The sequence below is a fragment of the Otolemur garnettii genome, unplaced genomic scaffold (assembly GCF_000181295.1).
Source record: "Otolemur garnettii isolate 467f Iridium unplaced genomic scaffold, OtoGar3 scaffold00128, whole genome shotgun sequence".
In the NCBI taxonomy this organism is placed as follows: Eukaryota; Metazoa; Chordata; class Mammalia; order Primates; family Galagidae; genus Otolemur; species Otolemur garnettii.
Genome location: NW_003852523.1, coordinates 3,740,120 through 3,754,179, shown reverse-complemented (window position 1 = coordinate 3,754,179; position 14,060 = coordinate 3,740,120). Strand labels below are relative to the sequence as shown.

The 14,060-nt window shown below is 54.7% G+C and overlaps 1 protein-coding gene across 1 annotated transcript; it reads left to right on the top strand.

The window, feature by feature from the left end:
• Window positions 1-580: 580 nt before the first annotated feature.
• On the top strand, window positions 581-14,060 carry DNMT3L (DNA methyltransferase 3 like). The gene is made up of 12 exons (XM_003798129.1): window positions 581-701; window positions 1,102-1,191; window positions 1,802-1,846; window positions 2,498-2,577; window positions 2,660-2,772; window positions 3,479-3,650; window positions 6,374-6,461; window positions 7,148-7,236; window positions 8,564-8,639; window positions 9,116-9,255; window positions 13,004-13,089; window positions 13,889-14,060. Exons 1-12 carry the CDS (start codon window positions 581-583, stop codon window positions 14,058-14,060), a joined length of 1,272 nt encoding a protein of 423 aa, XP_003798177.1.

The window sequence follows — 14,060 nt, the reverse complement described above, 5'->3', positions numbered from 1 at the left end:
TTTTTTTTTTTGGTTGCAGCCGTCATTGTTGTTTGGTGGGTCCGGACTGGGGATTCAAACCAGCCACCTTAGGTGTACGTGGCTGGCGCCTTAGCCAGTTGAGCTATAGGCGCCGAGTCGACTGGCAGTTTCAAGAGGGATCTTCTCCATCTGGGAGGCACTGAGCTGCCCAAGCCCCACCCCTGACTGCCCTGCTCCTCCCACCTCTACCCACCCCAAGAGCCCCCCCACATTCTCACCTCCCCCCACTCGCCCTGAATCCCCAATCCCACTGCACTCCCCAAGCTCCGCCCCTGAGTGCCCCACCCCACTCCCCGTCCCTCACTCCACATGGGGGTCCCATCCCCTGGACACCCCCCGCTTGAGGGCTCACTAGTTCCTGCTTAGCACCCACTGGGCCTCAGTGCTTGCAGGCGCCACTCACCCCTCCACTTTTCTGGAGCCCTGAGGGTGCCCCCTGCTCCGCCCCTTCCGCCCCCATTTCCACTCAGACTCCGCCTAGCCCTAGGGCCCCCAGACCCCCACCTCCCTTGTAGACCTGGGTCCTTCCACATCCCTTTCCTCACAAGTCCCAGGTTCCATGGCCCTCTCCTTCCCCCATACCCTGAGCCTGGAGACCCTGGACGAGTCAGACCTCAGCCCTGTCCGGCACCCAGCGGGCCAGCTGCAGGAGGACCAGTGGCAGTCACCCAGCGAAACCCGTGAGGCTCTTCCCCTACCCCTAGTCCTACCTCTCAGGGTAGACACTATGACCAGTGGGCCAGGCCAGAGAAGTGGGTAGAGGCTTTGGTGGAGTCGGCCTCCTCCCCTGTGAGGCCTGCACCCTCTCTTGTGTAGCCGGGCTTGTGGCCAGGGCACACCCCAGGGGACCCCCAGCCCCTCTCAGGGTGGGCACTGACTGCCACTGCTCTCCCTGCCACTCCTTTTTGGGCTGGGATGGGTGGGTGTCACTGTGGCAGTGTCACTGTGGGGGTCTTGAGGCCTGAGCTTGGCAGAGTCTGACCGTCAAGCAAAGGCCCAGGGCTGCTCTTTTGCTTCTGTGTGTGTACGTCCCTTGTCCTCTGTCCCTGCACTGGTTCCATGGCCTGTTGGCTACCCTAGTCCTAAGCCTGGAAGCTGAGGCCGGCATGGACGTGATCCTGGTAGGCTCCAGTGAGCTGTCGGCTCCCCCTTCACCCAAGCTGGGCAGAGGTGAGTCTCGTCTACTTAACTGGACTGGCTGCATGAAATGCTGACTCCACACTTAGGCAATGTCAAGAGTTCTGGGCTTCTGGAAGATTCAAGCATCATTCACACAGCCCAGGTGGGAGCAAGAAGTCCCTGCCCAGAGCCTCCTCCCAGGCTCTGATGTTTTTAACCCACCAGGATAAGGCTGGGGGAGGGAGGGGCAGGGATGGTGAGAACCCGCAGTCCCCTGAGACTTCAAAGGTGAATTTGTGATGCTCACTTCTTGGCTTTATTAATTAATTTATTTGTTTATTTATATTTATCTATGTCACTCTGGGTAGAATGCCATAGCATCACAGCTCACAGCAATCCGACACTCTCGGGCTTAAGCAATTCTCTTGCCTCAGCCTCCCAAGTAGCTGGGACTACAGGTGCCTAACACAACACCCTCCCGGCTATTTTGTTGTTGTTGTCATTGTTGTTTAGCAGGCCCAGGCCGGGTTCAAACTCGACAGCCTTGGTGTATGTGGCTGGCGCCCTAACCAATCAGCTATGGGCACTGAGCCTCTTGGCCATATTTAAATTAGGAGACAGGAGGTGGGAGGAAGGGGCTACATCTCACCTTCTTTTCCAGATCTGATTGCATATGAAGTCAAAGTTAACCAGAGAAACATAGAAGGTAAGAGTCTGAACACTTGCCCACCACTAGGAAAAGGGAATATCAGCTGCCTCTCAGCGTCTCCCAGTTGTCCTAGGAGAAAGCAGTGGACGCTGCTGGTGCCCACCCATACCCCACCCCAAAGCCCCTGCAGCTTAATTTAAAGTCTGCAGCTCAATGTTGACTAGTGTGTTTATGAATGGTTTGCCTGTTGTCACCTTCATTTTGAACATTTTCATCACACCAAAAATAAGACACGTATCCATTAACAGCCACTGAATCCCTCCCTCCTTGTCCCTCCTCTTTCACATCTAGGGACCCACCAATCTACTTTATTTCTGGGTGGATTTGCCTATTCAGGATCCCTTGCATTTCCATGTGAATTTTAGGATCAGCTTGTTCACTCTTGCAAAAAAAAAAAAAATCCAGCTGGAATTTTGACAGGGGTCTCTGGATCTGCCTAGGGAATCTTGCTATTTTAACAATATTAAGTCTTCTGATCCATGAACACGGAGCATCTTTCCATTTCATTAGATCTTCTTTAATTTCCTTCAACCACAAATTGCAGTTTCCAGTGTTCAGGCCTTGCCCTCCGTTTTTGTTAAGTGTGTTCTGAGTCTTTTGCTATTTGACAGCCGCTCAAACACACTGCACTTTGGATGTTCACTTTAGACATCTGCCTGTGCTGTGGAAGCTTCCAGGTTCACACCCAGCACCCTCTGTTTGAGGGAGGAATGTGTACCTCGTGTAAGGTAAGCCAGGGAGCCAGGTGAGGCCTCCTCACAGCCATGGAGAGGGGAGGACACAAACCAGCCTCCTTTGCACCTTGCCAAGGACAAGTTTCTGGGCGCCCTCTTCCTGTACGATGATGACGGGTACCTGTCCTACTGCTCCATCTGCTGCTCCGGAGAGACGCTGCTCATCTGCGAAAACCCCGATTGCACCCGGTGAGGCCAGGGGTCCCCAGGGGGGGACTGGCTGAGGGCGAAGGAGCAGAGGGAACACCCATCCTTCAGCTGTTCAGAGTGGGGGTTCTCCTCCAAGGCTTTCACTTTCCCTCCAATACTTCCTTTGGCTCAGAGCTGGACACATGGGGGTGGGCTGTCAGGATCTGCCTTTGTGATCTCTATTTTCAGCATTAGTATTGCTGAGACTGCTGTACACAGTCTTTATGTAGTGGAGTGATGGAAACCCCATGCTGCAGGACTGCAGTCCCCACCAAGGGACCTTGCAGGGTGTGCTTGTCCCTCTGTCCTTACTCCTTGTGTCCACAGCTCTCCCCACCTCAAATTCTCGCCCCCAGCTGTCTGCATCCGGACTTGCTGGCATCCTTAACCTGTTCCTGCAGAGTCTAGAATCTGGGGGGCTTAACGGCTTCTTTGAAATCTATTGTTGCCCATAAACACTTGTTTCTGTCTTCTGGCTTGGCTCCTATCCTCGGAGTTACCAAGAAGAACCTGTCCCCCTTGTCCAGGTCTGGCCTTGCCTTCTGCCATGTAGTGCAGAGATGGGCAGGCCCCTTTGTCTCTCGAAGGAGCCTGGCATGACTTCTGTGGTTCACTCTGAAGCCAAGTGCAGGCCTGCCTCAGCTCGGCAGTCCCCAGGGCTGCAGGACTGTCACTTCAGTCACCGTGGTTTTCTGTTTGACTCTAGGTGCTACTGTTTCGAGTGTGTGGACACCCTGGTGAGCCCGGGGACTTCGGAGAAGGTTCAAGCCATGAGCAACTGGGTGTGCTTCCTGTGCCTGCCCTTCTCCCGCAGTGGGCTGCTGCGGCGCCGGCGCAAGTGGCGGGCCAGGCTGAAGGCCTTCTGTGACCGTGAGTCTGTGAGTACCGCGCAGGGGCAGGACCTGGCTGCAGCCAGCCCTGGGCACCAGGATGCTCCGTCCCGTGGCCAGCTGCAAAGTGCTCACTCGCTCTGACAGGATGGAGTTACACCAGCTTGCAGCAGGTGGGAGAGGCTGGCTGGCCAGGCTTCAACATGCCTCCCAAGTCTGGCGTTTGGAACCAAATGCTTGAGCTGATGCTGGCCAGATGACAGGTCTCTCTCTAGGCAGCCAGGCAGGAACCACCAGTCCTCAAAGGTGTAGCAGGTTGAATTTTGTTCCCCCAAGGATATGCTGGCGTCCTACACCCAGTAGCTGTGGGGGAAATAGGGTCTTTGCAGATGAAGTTTAGTTAAGGGTGTAGAGGTGAGACCACTCTGGATTGGGTGGGTGGGGAGGGGGAGGGGCTAAGAGCAGTGCCTGGTGTCCTCATGTAAGGTTTGGGACATCAAGACACACAGGGCAGATGGCCATGTGACGACAGATCCAGAGATGGGAGCAGTGTTACACGATGGTCGGGTGTCCATAAATCGTTTCTACATGATTATTTCCTAAGCCACATAGAGAGCTCTACCCAGATTTCCCAGCATTCCAGCTCACAAAGGACTTCAAACTTGCTCTCACAAAACGGACTTGTTTAAAGGCTTATTTACAGGCCTTTTACCTATAGAGCAGTGGTTGCCATCAGCGCCAGAGCTGGGAGAGGGGCAGAGGACCCCTCAGAGGGAGTCCCCCCGTGGCAGCTGGTTTCAGACCTCCGGCTTGCTGAGACAGGAGTGAATCATTTGCTGCTGTTTTAAGCACCCCCCACCCCACCAAGTTAATTTTAATTTGTTTTGGCGGCTCCTGGGAACTGCTATGGCAGGGGGTGAGCCCTTGGGGAGATGGCCACACAGAGCCCAGGACCTGGTGGAGCCTGCAGGCCGGCACTCTTCACGGCCGGGCCCTTGGGGAGATGGCCACACAGAGCCTGGGACCTGGTGCAGCCTGTAGGCCGGCACTCTTCACGGCCGGGCCCTTGGGGAGATGGCCACACAGAGCCCGGGACCTGGTGGAGCCTGCAGGCCGGCAATCTTCACAGCTGGGCCCTTGGGGAGATGGCCACACAGAGCCCGGGACCTGATGGAGCCTGCAGGCCGGCACTCTTCACAGCCGGGCCCTTGGGGAGATGGCCACACAGAGCCTGGGACCCGGTGGAGCCTGCATTCTTCACAGCTGGGCAAAGTTATCTCTTCTTGCCCAGCAACATTCAACCTGATTGAAGCAGAAAAGGGGCAGACGGCGGCAGCGCTTATAGGGAAAGAACCTGGAGTTCTGAAAGTCGCATCCTCCTCAGGTCTGTGGCCGTGGGGCTGGCACTCTAGGGAGGCATCTGCCCACCTGGTCGGTCTTGTTAGCAGAGGGTGTGTGACCTGGAAGGCCTCTGCCGCCCTGAGGGCCTTGCCTTTCCCAGAGCCAGCCCAGGGTTCCACAGACTCTGCCACTCCACAGTGACATGTGTGTGTGCAGGCCCATGGCCAAGAGACGTCCCACAAAGTCTCCTTGACACCAGTTTAGTGTGACAACTGTCGCAGGAGTCCTCAACATAGTTTTTGGAAAGTAAGGCGAGTACGTTTCTTATGGAGCCCTCTTTCAAGTCCCCTTCAAGGCAGAAAGCTTCTCTCCCAGCTTAATACAGACCCAAGGGTCGAAGCCTGCAGGAGGAAGTTCCCTCCAAAAGAAACTGAGGTGACATTCAGAGATGCTGCTAAATGCATCTCCAGACACAGAGCTGGAGGGAAGGGCCTGGCTGTGAGTCTAGCTCCAGAGGCTCCTGCCTCGGCACTCGAGGCCAAGTCTGAGGTCTGTCCTCCTCCAGCCACCAGGCTGCCCTTGCACAGACCAGGGCCCAGTCAGGCACGTGCCCCAGCACTCCAAGGCCGCAGGCACAGCTTCACTAGGCTCCCGCCCCTCTCTTCCAAGTGTGCCTGGAGTCTTCGCAGAGCCCAGAACTCAGCCAGCTGCCCCCTACTCAGGCCTTGTGCTGATAGCCCGTCCTGTATTTGCCTCTAGCCAGGCACCCCCAAGTGCTACCACCGATGGGGGTAGGGGACGCTGGGGTGCCAACTTTACAAATGAACTGACCCGGTCTTCTGGCCTGGGAGAGCCAGGTGCTGTCCCCTGGCCAACATCACTGGCTGTGCCCTAAGATATTCCTGTGTCCCTTGTCCTCAGTGAGTCTCCTCTGTGGCTGGGCTCAGGGGCCAGCTCTTGGCACAGCAGGTCACTGGCAGCAGAGAGTGGGCAGCAGGGTCCTTCCCAGGGATCCTGGGCAGCTTTCAGATGTTCCCAGCCCACAAAGGGTGACAGGGTTGCTAGTGAGGAGGTGGACATAGGAAGTGGGAAGATGTGCTATATGTGGTCAGATTCTCCTGGGTGGACAACTTGGATGCTGGGAAATTACAGAATGTTTCCTATTGGGGTGATGTCACCCTCTTAAAATTAGGAAACTCTCCACACACTTGCTGTCCCTTTGCTGGAGATGGCAAGGAGTCAGCCTTCATGGGGCTCAGCACTAGTCAGGACAGGACCCAGGGCTCAGCAGGTGTCTCTGGGGAGTCTCAGGTGTATTCACTCAGGATTAGGACAGGATGACCACTGTATCAGGAAGAATTTCAGTCATTGCTCAAGGGCGCCGTAAACCAAATAGCCAACATGACCTCCTCTCTTTTGTAAATAAACAGGAGAGTCCCCTTGAGATGTATAAGACTGTGCCTGTGTGGAAAAGAGAGCCAGTGCGAGTGCTGTCTCTCTTTGGGGACATCAAGAGAGGTAAGTGTAGTGACAGGACAAAGACTCATCTACAGGATGACACCTCCACACACCTGACTACCTCACAGGGCCACCCACTGCTCCCAGAGCTCCCTGCACCCTCCTCTACCCGAACTTCCAGACACTAAGCCACCCCTCCAACTGGTGTCCTGCCCCGGACCCAGGCCCCACTTCCTGGTGCCTTTGGAAATCCCATCCCATCTTCTGGGCCTGGCAGACACAGACAATTCCACGAGGACACTCCCCAGTCTGCCCAAGTGGCAGCAGGATCAGTCCCCTCTGGAGCACCCTGCTGAGTGCTCCATAGTGTCCTCAGAATTGCCTGCTGTGGGAGCTCTGCCACCACCAGGACCCTGAGACACACAATGCACATGGCCTGGCCAAGGTCTCGCTGCCCAGCTGGGCTCTGCTGCCCTGTGGGTTTCCTAACCAGCAGGGGACCTCACAGCCCAGAAATGCCTGGTTTCACAGCAAACTGCTTGACTTCCTTAAAACAAGACTCAGTGAAGTTTATTTGGTTAGCTTATAACACAGAAATCTCCATCCTTAGACCCCTGCCATGGCATTAAAAAGAAGCTTTGCTCATTAGCTACGCCAGGACAGTTTCCTGATCCTTCACGGACTTTCCTCTTCCCTGGAGGAGCCAAGTCCCCATCAGCCCTCTGGGCCTCTCATCCCCTGTCCAGAGCTAACCAGTTTGGGATTCTTGGGGACCAGCTGTGGCCCAGGCAGGCTGAAGCACCTGGATGACGTCACGAACGTTGTGAGGAGGGATGTGAGTATGGCCACCCTTCAGACTTCAGACCTAGGAGAGCGGGCGTCCAGGGGCTCTAGGGGGTGGAGAGAGATGCCATACAGGAGGGGCAAGGCGTCTCAGGTGTGCAGGGAGGGGCATGGGGGCCCTGGGCCTGGCAGGAGTTGGCACCTCACCCACGCTGTTGAGCCCCCACAGCAGGATGTCTGAGTGCACATTTGTGGTCCCTGCACTGCCCAGACCCAGAGCAGGGTGGTCAGCCAAATGCCCTGTCACAAGTGGCCGGTTTCTGCCCCTGTGATGGGACGCTGCCCAGCAGGGGATTGCCCCCCCTTCTCCCTCTCAAATAAAGATGCTGCCCCACAAACTGAGTAGTGGGGAGAGGCTTGAAAACATCCTACAGGCCCTTCGAGGAAATGCCACAGTTCTAGGAATGGAACACACTCCCTTCCTCAGGGTTACAACCCGTTTCAGTTCTGGCTCCTCCTCCTCCTCTCCTGCCAGCTACTTCAGGCCATGAGATAAGTACTGGCAGCCTCCTGGTGCAGGTGCAGACCTGGCCGGCTCTCACCTCTGCCCTCACCTCCACTTCCTCCTGACAAAGCCAATGCCAGAGGCCAGGTGCACCTGTGGGTCCCGGGAGGGCCCCCAGAAGTCAGGTTTGCCACCAGCTGCGTGGTGGGAGAGCCTCAGGGGGTCTGGGGTCCTGGTGTAGAGTCCAGCTATTACTAAGCGATTTGAGGGTGGTGTAAGGAACAGGGGCCTCCCTGGACTGGGTGCTGTCAGCAAATGGGGGTCTGATATTTGAGTTACCTTGTTAATTGTTATTAGGAGAATGGCACAGGGGTTGAGGCATCACTGTTAACAAAGTCAGTGTCCCTCATGTCACCTTAGAGTGGGGGCCTTGGATCACTTGTGGGTGAAGAGCACCCTTGCCTGGCCTTTGTTCAGGCAGGATCTGGGGCAGCTGGGTTTTGTCTTCCTCCAGGTGGGCCACTGATGGAAGGAAGCACTTGGCTGCTATGAGGGGCGTATGTGGCACCTCATTGTGTTAGGTCCCAGCTGCCAGCCCCCACAGCCACACTGTATGTTCCCTGACAACACACAAAATCACTTACTCCCTCCAGGACTGGGTCTCTTAGGGCAGTGGCTGGAGTGGAGGTGCTTTTCAGGGACCACCTGTGGGTTCCGCCTGTGTCCCCTGAGGGGTTGGTGAGGATGGCCCTGGCCTGGTGCCCCACTGGTCTGCCCCATCTGTGTCTGTGGTGAGCTAGCCCTGGTCTCCCGACCTCTTCTTGGCCACATCCCTCCTGCTAAGACACAAACCTGCTCCCTGCCTGTCCCACAGGTGGAGGAGTGGGGCCCCTTTGACCTCGTGTACGGCTCAACACCGCCCCTGGGCCACACCTGCTACCATCCGCCTGGTGAGATGCTGGGTGAAATGGGCTTCTCCAGGATTCAGTCATCCAGGGTCCCTCTTCTCTCCCTGACCACGCCACCAGAGCCCCCTCAGGCAGAGCAGAAACCATAATTGTTCAAATTTTTAGAAACAGCTTTATCGAGGCCCACCAGCACTGTAAAGCGTCCTCATGGGATGTGTGTGACTTGGGTGAGTTTGGACAATGCACACCAGGAGCCCAGCATGGCCCATCACCCCACAGACTTTCTTGCACCCTCCAGCCCTCCCACCCATCCCTGCCAGGCACCCAGTGCTGTAGGCCCTGCAGACAGCTGTGCTCTGTAGCTCTGCCATCGTCTGTGCAGGAGGCTGCAGGGTCAGGCACGCCCCTGTGGCCCTCTGTGGCCCATGAGGGGGAGGGCGGGTGGACCCACAGACCCAAACACCAGAACCGCAGGCCTGGGGAGCCCCTCAGGCCAGCCCTCCCGCCCTCCTGCCCAGGCTGGTACCTGTTCCAGTTCCACCGGCTCCTGCAGTACGCACGGCCCCCACCAGGCAGCCCACGGCCCTTCTTCTGGATGTTCGTGGACAACCTAGTGCTGGGCACAGATGACCAGGCCACAGCCACTCGCTTCCTGGAGGTGCGTGGGGGGCTCCACCCGTACACAGGGCTTTTGGGGAGGGCTTGGCTTACACCCCAGGCTCTGGGACTCCTGGTTCCATGGGATCCGGCATGCGACTGAGGCACAGATCATGGGCTCTTGGGACACAGGGCCCCTTCCAGGACAGCCTCAGAGGAGGAACTTGCTGCACACGTCCAGTGCTCTCAGAACACGGCCACAGGATTCACCTGCCCCTGCCTTCTTGATCTGCACACATGCACATGCAATGTCCACTCATACACACCCAGTCTCACTCACTACACAGCCTGCACACATGTGAACAGCACACACACTTGCATATGTGAACATACCCTCTGGGGCATGGCCTGAATCTCAGCCCTGATCTTAGAGTGCCACTTTTGGGCTCAGTGACAGATCGTGCCCAGGGCTGACTTGGGCTGGGTTCCAGGCCTGCCTGTGGTGTGGCAAAGTCTCAGCCACAGGACGAGGCTCAGGCAGAGGAAATTCATCTCCCTCTCAGGTCCCAGAGAGGGGCCATGGACAGAGTGGGGCTTGGCCTGCTACCTACAGAGAGGACAAGGACCCTCAGGCATCACCTTTGCAGAGGGCCGGATGGGGTCATGGTTCCAGCAGGTGGGGAGAGGGGGCTCCATTGAGTGTCTGGAAAGTGAGCCCAGCAAATGGAGAGGGTGTGGGTATCTAGATGGGGCTTGCTGTGATAAGATTCTGCTAGTTCCCATGTGGGCCATGATGAGGGCAGGAGAAGGGTTCAGGGCACCAGAGTATGAACTCATGGGTTCTAGGCACATTGGGGCCCTGCCAGCCCCCTTGTCATAGTACAGCCCCTGGCTGGGCCTAGAGCTCCCTCCTGCAAAAAATCTTTGCCATGTTCATGTAGTTCAAACTTTCTTTTAAAAGATTTAAAATGAACAGGACAAAGTCTCCCGTCCTCCTCGTGGCCTGAGGGCCTGCTGGATATTCATGAACATACACACAATCTCTGGCACTCAGCCGTTGGCGCCTGGAGTTTTTCTCTTAAAGTGCCTTAGAAATCCTTCCATTACCAAAGTACTTTCTTCCTCCTTTCTTCATCCTTGTGTTTTATTTTATTTTGTTCTTGGGCAATCTCCTTCTGTGTGGATGTGAAAATGCATCTAACCTCCTCCCTCTGCACAGAGCACAGGCCGCCGCCTGTCCTTTGTTCTTACAAACAGACCTACAAGGAAGGCCCACGTAGGACAAATTCCAGGAGTGAGGTTTCTGGGTCCAACCCCACTGTATGTGGGGTTTTCACAAATACTGCCCCGTGGTTTCCACCAGGGCTGTCCCGTTCACATCTGCACCAGCTGCAATAAGTGCCACTCACTGCGGGCTGTGCGTGAGCTCTCTCCTGCCCTTCTGGTGGCATTCATCCACAAAGTCACAGCTTTCTGAGTGTCCTCCATTGTGCCAGGTTTCCATGTGCCTCTGAGCTGACCTGGCCTCTGCTGCTCTGCTGCCTCACCTCACAGGCAGCAGGAGTTCCAGCTGATCCAACCAGACTTGCTGTGTATTTGATTGGATCATTTTTTAATTCTGGCTATATGCCTAGAATATTCTCTTGTCTCTGTTGTGGGCACCTCTAAGACAGAGTTGGGTCCCAGCAGTGGCAGTGATGTCAAGCTGTTCCTGACCTCCTGTGAAGCTGATGGCTTGGGGGCTGAAGCAGCTCTTGTTTTTTCTGTTAGGAAGTTCCCGCTGACTCCCATTCACTGGAGCATTTTTGTTAGGAATGGTTGGATTTTTTCAAATATTCTTTTTGATATTTGCGGAGATACAATTCCTCCTTAGATCTATCAGTAAGATATAATTTTCTTTTCTTCTTCTTTTTTTTTTTTTTTGAGGGAGAGTTTCACTCTGTCCCCCTGGATAGAGTGCTGTGGTATCATAGCTCAAACTCGGGTTCAAGCGATCCTCTTGCCTCAGCCTCTCAAGTAATTGGGGCTACAGGTACCTGCCACAACACCCAGCTAGTTTTTCTATTTTTAGTAGAGACAGGGTCTCATTCTTGCTCAGGCTGGTCTTGAACTCCTGAGCTCAAGCAATCCACCTGCTCCGCCTCCCAGAGAACTAGGACTATAGGCACCAGGCTGGCCAATAAAATATAATTTTCTACTAGACTTCCCAGTAATAGACCATCCCACATTCCTGGAAAAGCCTGTCAATCAGAGTGTATTATCTCTTCAACGTGGCATTGAGTTCAGAATTTCATTTAGGACATTCACTGGAAAGGACGGAAGGGGCTGGAATGTAGTTTCTTGTATGGTGCAAACTTAGTTAGGTTTTGGTGTCAATGTTACATTTGTTTCCTAAAAATGTTTGAAAAATTGACAGACTTCTGTGAAACAGTCTGGATTGTTTGTTGCTGTTGTTTTAAAATTAAAGTAGCTCTTCTACAGAAACTGACCTATTAAGATTTGCTATTGGGTGGTGCCCGTGGCTCAAAAGGGTAGGGCGCCGGTCCCATTTGCCGGAAGTGGTGGGTTCAAACCCAGCCCCGCCCAAAAACTGCAGGAAAAAAAAACCAACAAAAAAAAAGATTTGCTATCTTTTCCGGGGTTCATTTTGTTAAATTACATTAAGCAAAATGTACATAAATTAGATGTAATTTATTTAAAGATTTAAGAATTCTTTTCATGGAGTTGGACAAGGTGGCCTAACAAGTCTCTTACTTCTGTTTCAGTAGTTATTTCTCTTCACTAAGAAATCTGGGAACTTTAAAAATATGGACATAATACCACATAACAGCAGGTGGGGTCAGGTTTGTGAGTGGCATTATTTACCAACAAGCCTATTAATAAGTAATCGTGGGTCCCACAAAAGACCTAAATCTGGGACCAGGTATCAACAAACTTAGAGGATGAAAAAACATTGACTTTTGATTGCTTTGCATGTAAGTGTGGTAGGTCAAAATTAATTGGTTCCAAATCAGTAGTGACAGAAAAAAGAAACTTTTGTATTTTCTGTAAACTTGCCTTGCTATGGAGTCTCATTCCTGCCAGTGATGGAGACACCTAATGTCACAAGGGTACACGCTGTCTGCTGGCTCTGGACTGGAAGTCCATTAGGTGGGTCTCTCTGGCCTGCCTTACCCTCTCCAGCAGTCCCCAGTGATATATCTGGATATGGGGGTCTGGCCACCCCCTTACCTGAGAGTACCCCCAATGCAGGTCTGGGACATCTCTGGGTCGCTTGACCTATGGAACAGAGAATCTACTCGTGAGGCCGGGCAGGTGGCTCAAGCCCGTGATCCCAGCACTCTGGGAGGCTGAGGTGGGGAGGCTTGCTTGAGCGCGGGAGTTTGACACCAGCCTGAGCAAAGCAAGACCCTATCTCTGCAAAAAATCGAAACATTACTGGGGCATTGTGGCAGGTATCTGTAGTCCCAGTTCCTTAGGAGACTGAGGCAAGAGGGTCACTTGAGCCCAGAGATTTGAGGTTGCTGTGAACTAGGCTGATGCTATAGCACTTTAGCCTGAGTGACAGAACAAGACTGTCTCAACAACAAAAAAAAGAATCTCTTGGTTAAAATGTCTAAGACAGCATATCAGCTTTTTCTCTTCTAAGTTGATTTATAAGAAAAAAGGGTGTGACATGTACGTAACCCATGCCATTGAGTGTAATTGATGTGGTGGGCCAGGAAGGTCTGCCAGCCACATGTGGGGCCAGACGGTGGCTGAGGCCTGTGGCCATCAGGTCCCAGTTCACAGTTGTCCCTCCCCCTCAGACAGAGCCTGTGACCATCCAGGACCTCAGTGGCAGAGCCCTCCAGGACGCCGTGCATGTGTGGAGCAATGTCCCTGCTGTGAGGAGGTATTTTCCAGGCAGATAGGGGCCTCTCAAGGCTGGGAGGGACACGGACCCAGAGCCAGGGCTCACCGGGAAATGGGGTCAGAGAAAACTCAGGTTGTCAGCAGAGCCAAGCCCACCTGTGCCCCAGGGCGTGTCTGCAGCTGGGTGGTGCCCCTGCACCCAGACCCTCTGCAGTCTGCATGAGCGCTTCTTGGGGCTCGTCTCAGGAATGCCATCCTAAGCGTCCAGTCATGGGCATGGGCTGGGCTGCATAGGCTCTGGCGACCACTCACACTCATGCCAGCTTGGCTTCACGCTCATGCATGTGCTCACACCCCACAGTGCATGTGGGCTGCACTGACCTTCTTCGGGTCCTTGAACCCACCATACACTGGCCCCCCATGCCCTCCCTGCATCCTCACCAAGGGCCCCTCTTGGGAAATCCCCCTCCCAGTGCCCTGCAGTCTTCCTGGCACTGTCCCCTGAGCCTTGAGCAGCCAGCCCATCCCCTCACTTCTGCATCCACCCCGCAGCAGCACCTGACTTCCAGGTGGCTGAATCATGTTCTGCCTGAAATTGATTTTCTAGAAGCCTCTTCCTACCCCTTCCCCAGTCCCTTTCCTAGCACGTCCTCAGCTGGCAGCTGTGGCAGGATTATGACCTGCTGTCTGGGACCTGCCTGTGACTCCACTGGGGCTCCTGGGGGCCAACCTTGGTCCCTCAGCTGCCTTCACCCCCCCCTTGTGAGAGCCCCCAGCCTGCCCCCTCCTAGCCCACTGTGGGGGCTGAGGCTGGTGACAGTCTGCCTTCTCTCCCACAGCAAGCACGCGGCTCTGGGCCCTCAGGAAGAGCTGTCCCTGCTGGTTCAGGACAGGCAGAGGATGGGGCCCTACAGCCAGAGCTCTGGCCCGGCCAGGCTGGTGAAGAGCTGCTTCCTCCCACTGAGAGAGTATTTCAAGTATTTTTCGACAGAACTCTCTTCCTCCTTGTAG

What these genes read in the sequence shown, in the direction of transcription:
- DNMT3L (XM_003798129.1), top strand. Translation starts at nt 581, where the DNA reads ATGGCCCTCTCCTTCCCCCATACCCTGAGCCTGGAGACCCTGGACGAG. An exon ending in TAACCAGAGAAACATAGAAG is followed by an intron (nt 1,847 to 2,497) that starts GTAAGAGTCTGA and finishes TGTTCACTTTAG; the next exon opens with ACATCTGCCTGTGCTGTGGA. An exon ending in CACCTGCTACCATCCGCCTG is followed by an intron (nt 8,640 to 9,115) that starts GTGAGATGCTGG and finishes CCTCCTGCCCAG; the next exon opens with GCTGGTACCTGTTCCAGTTC.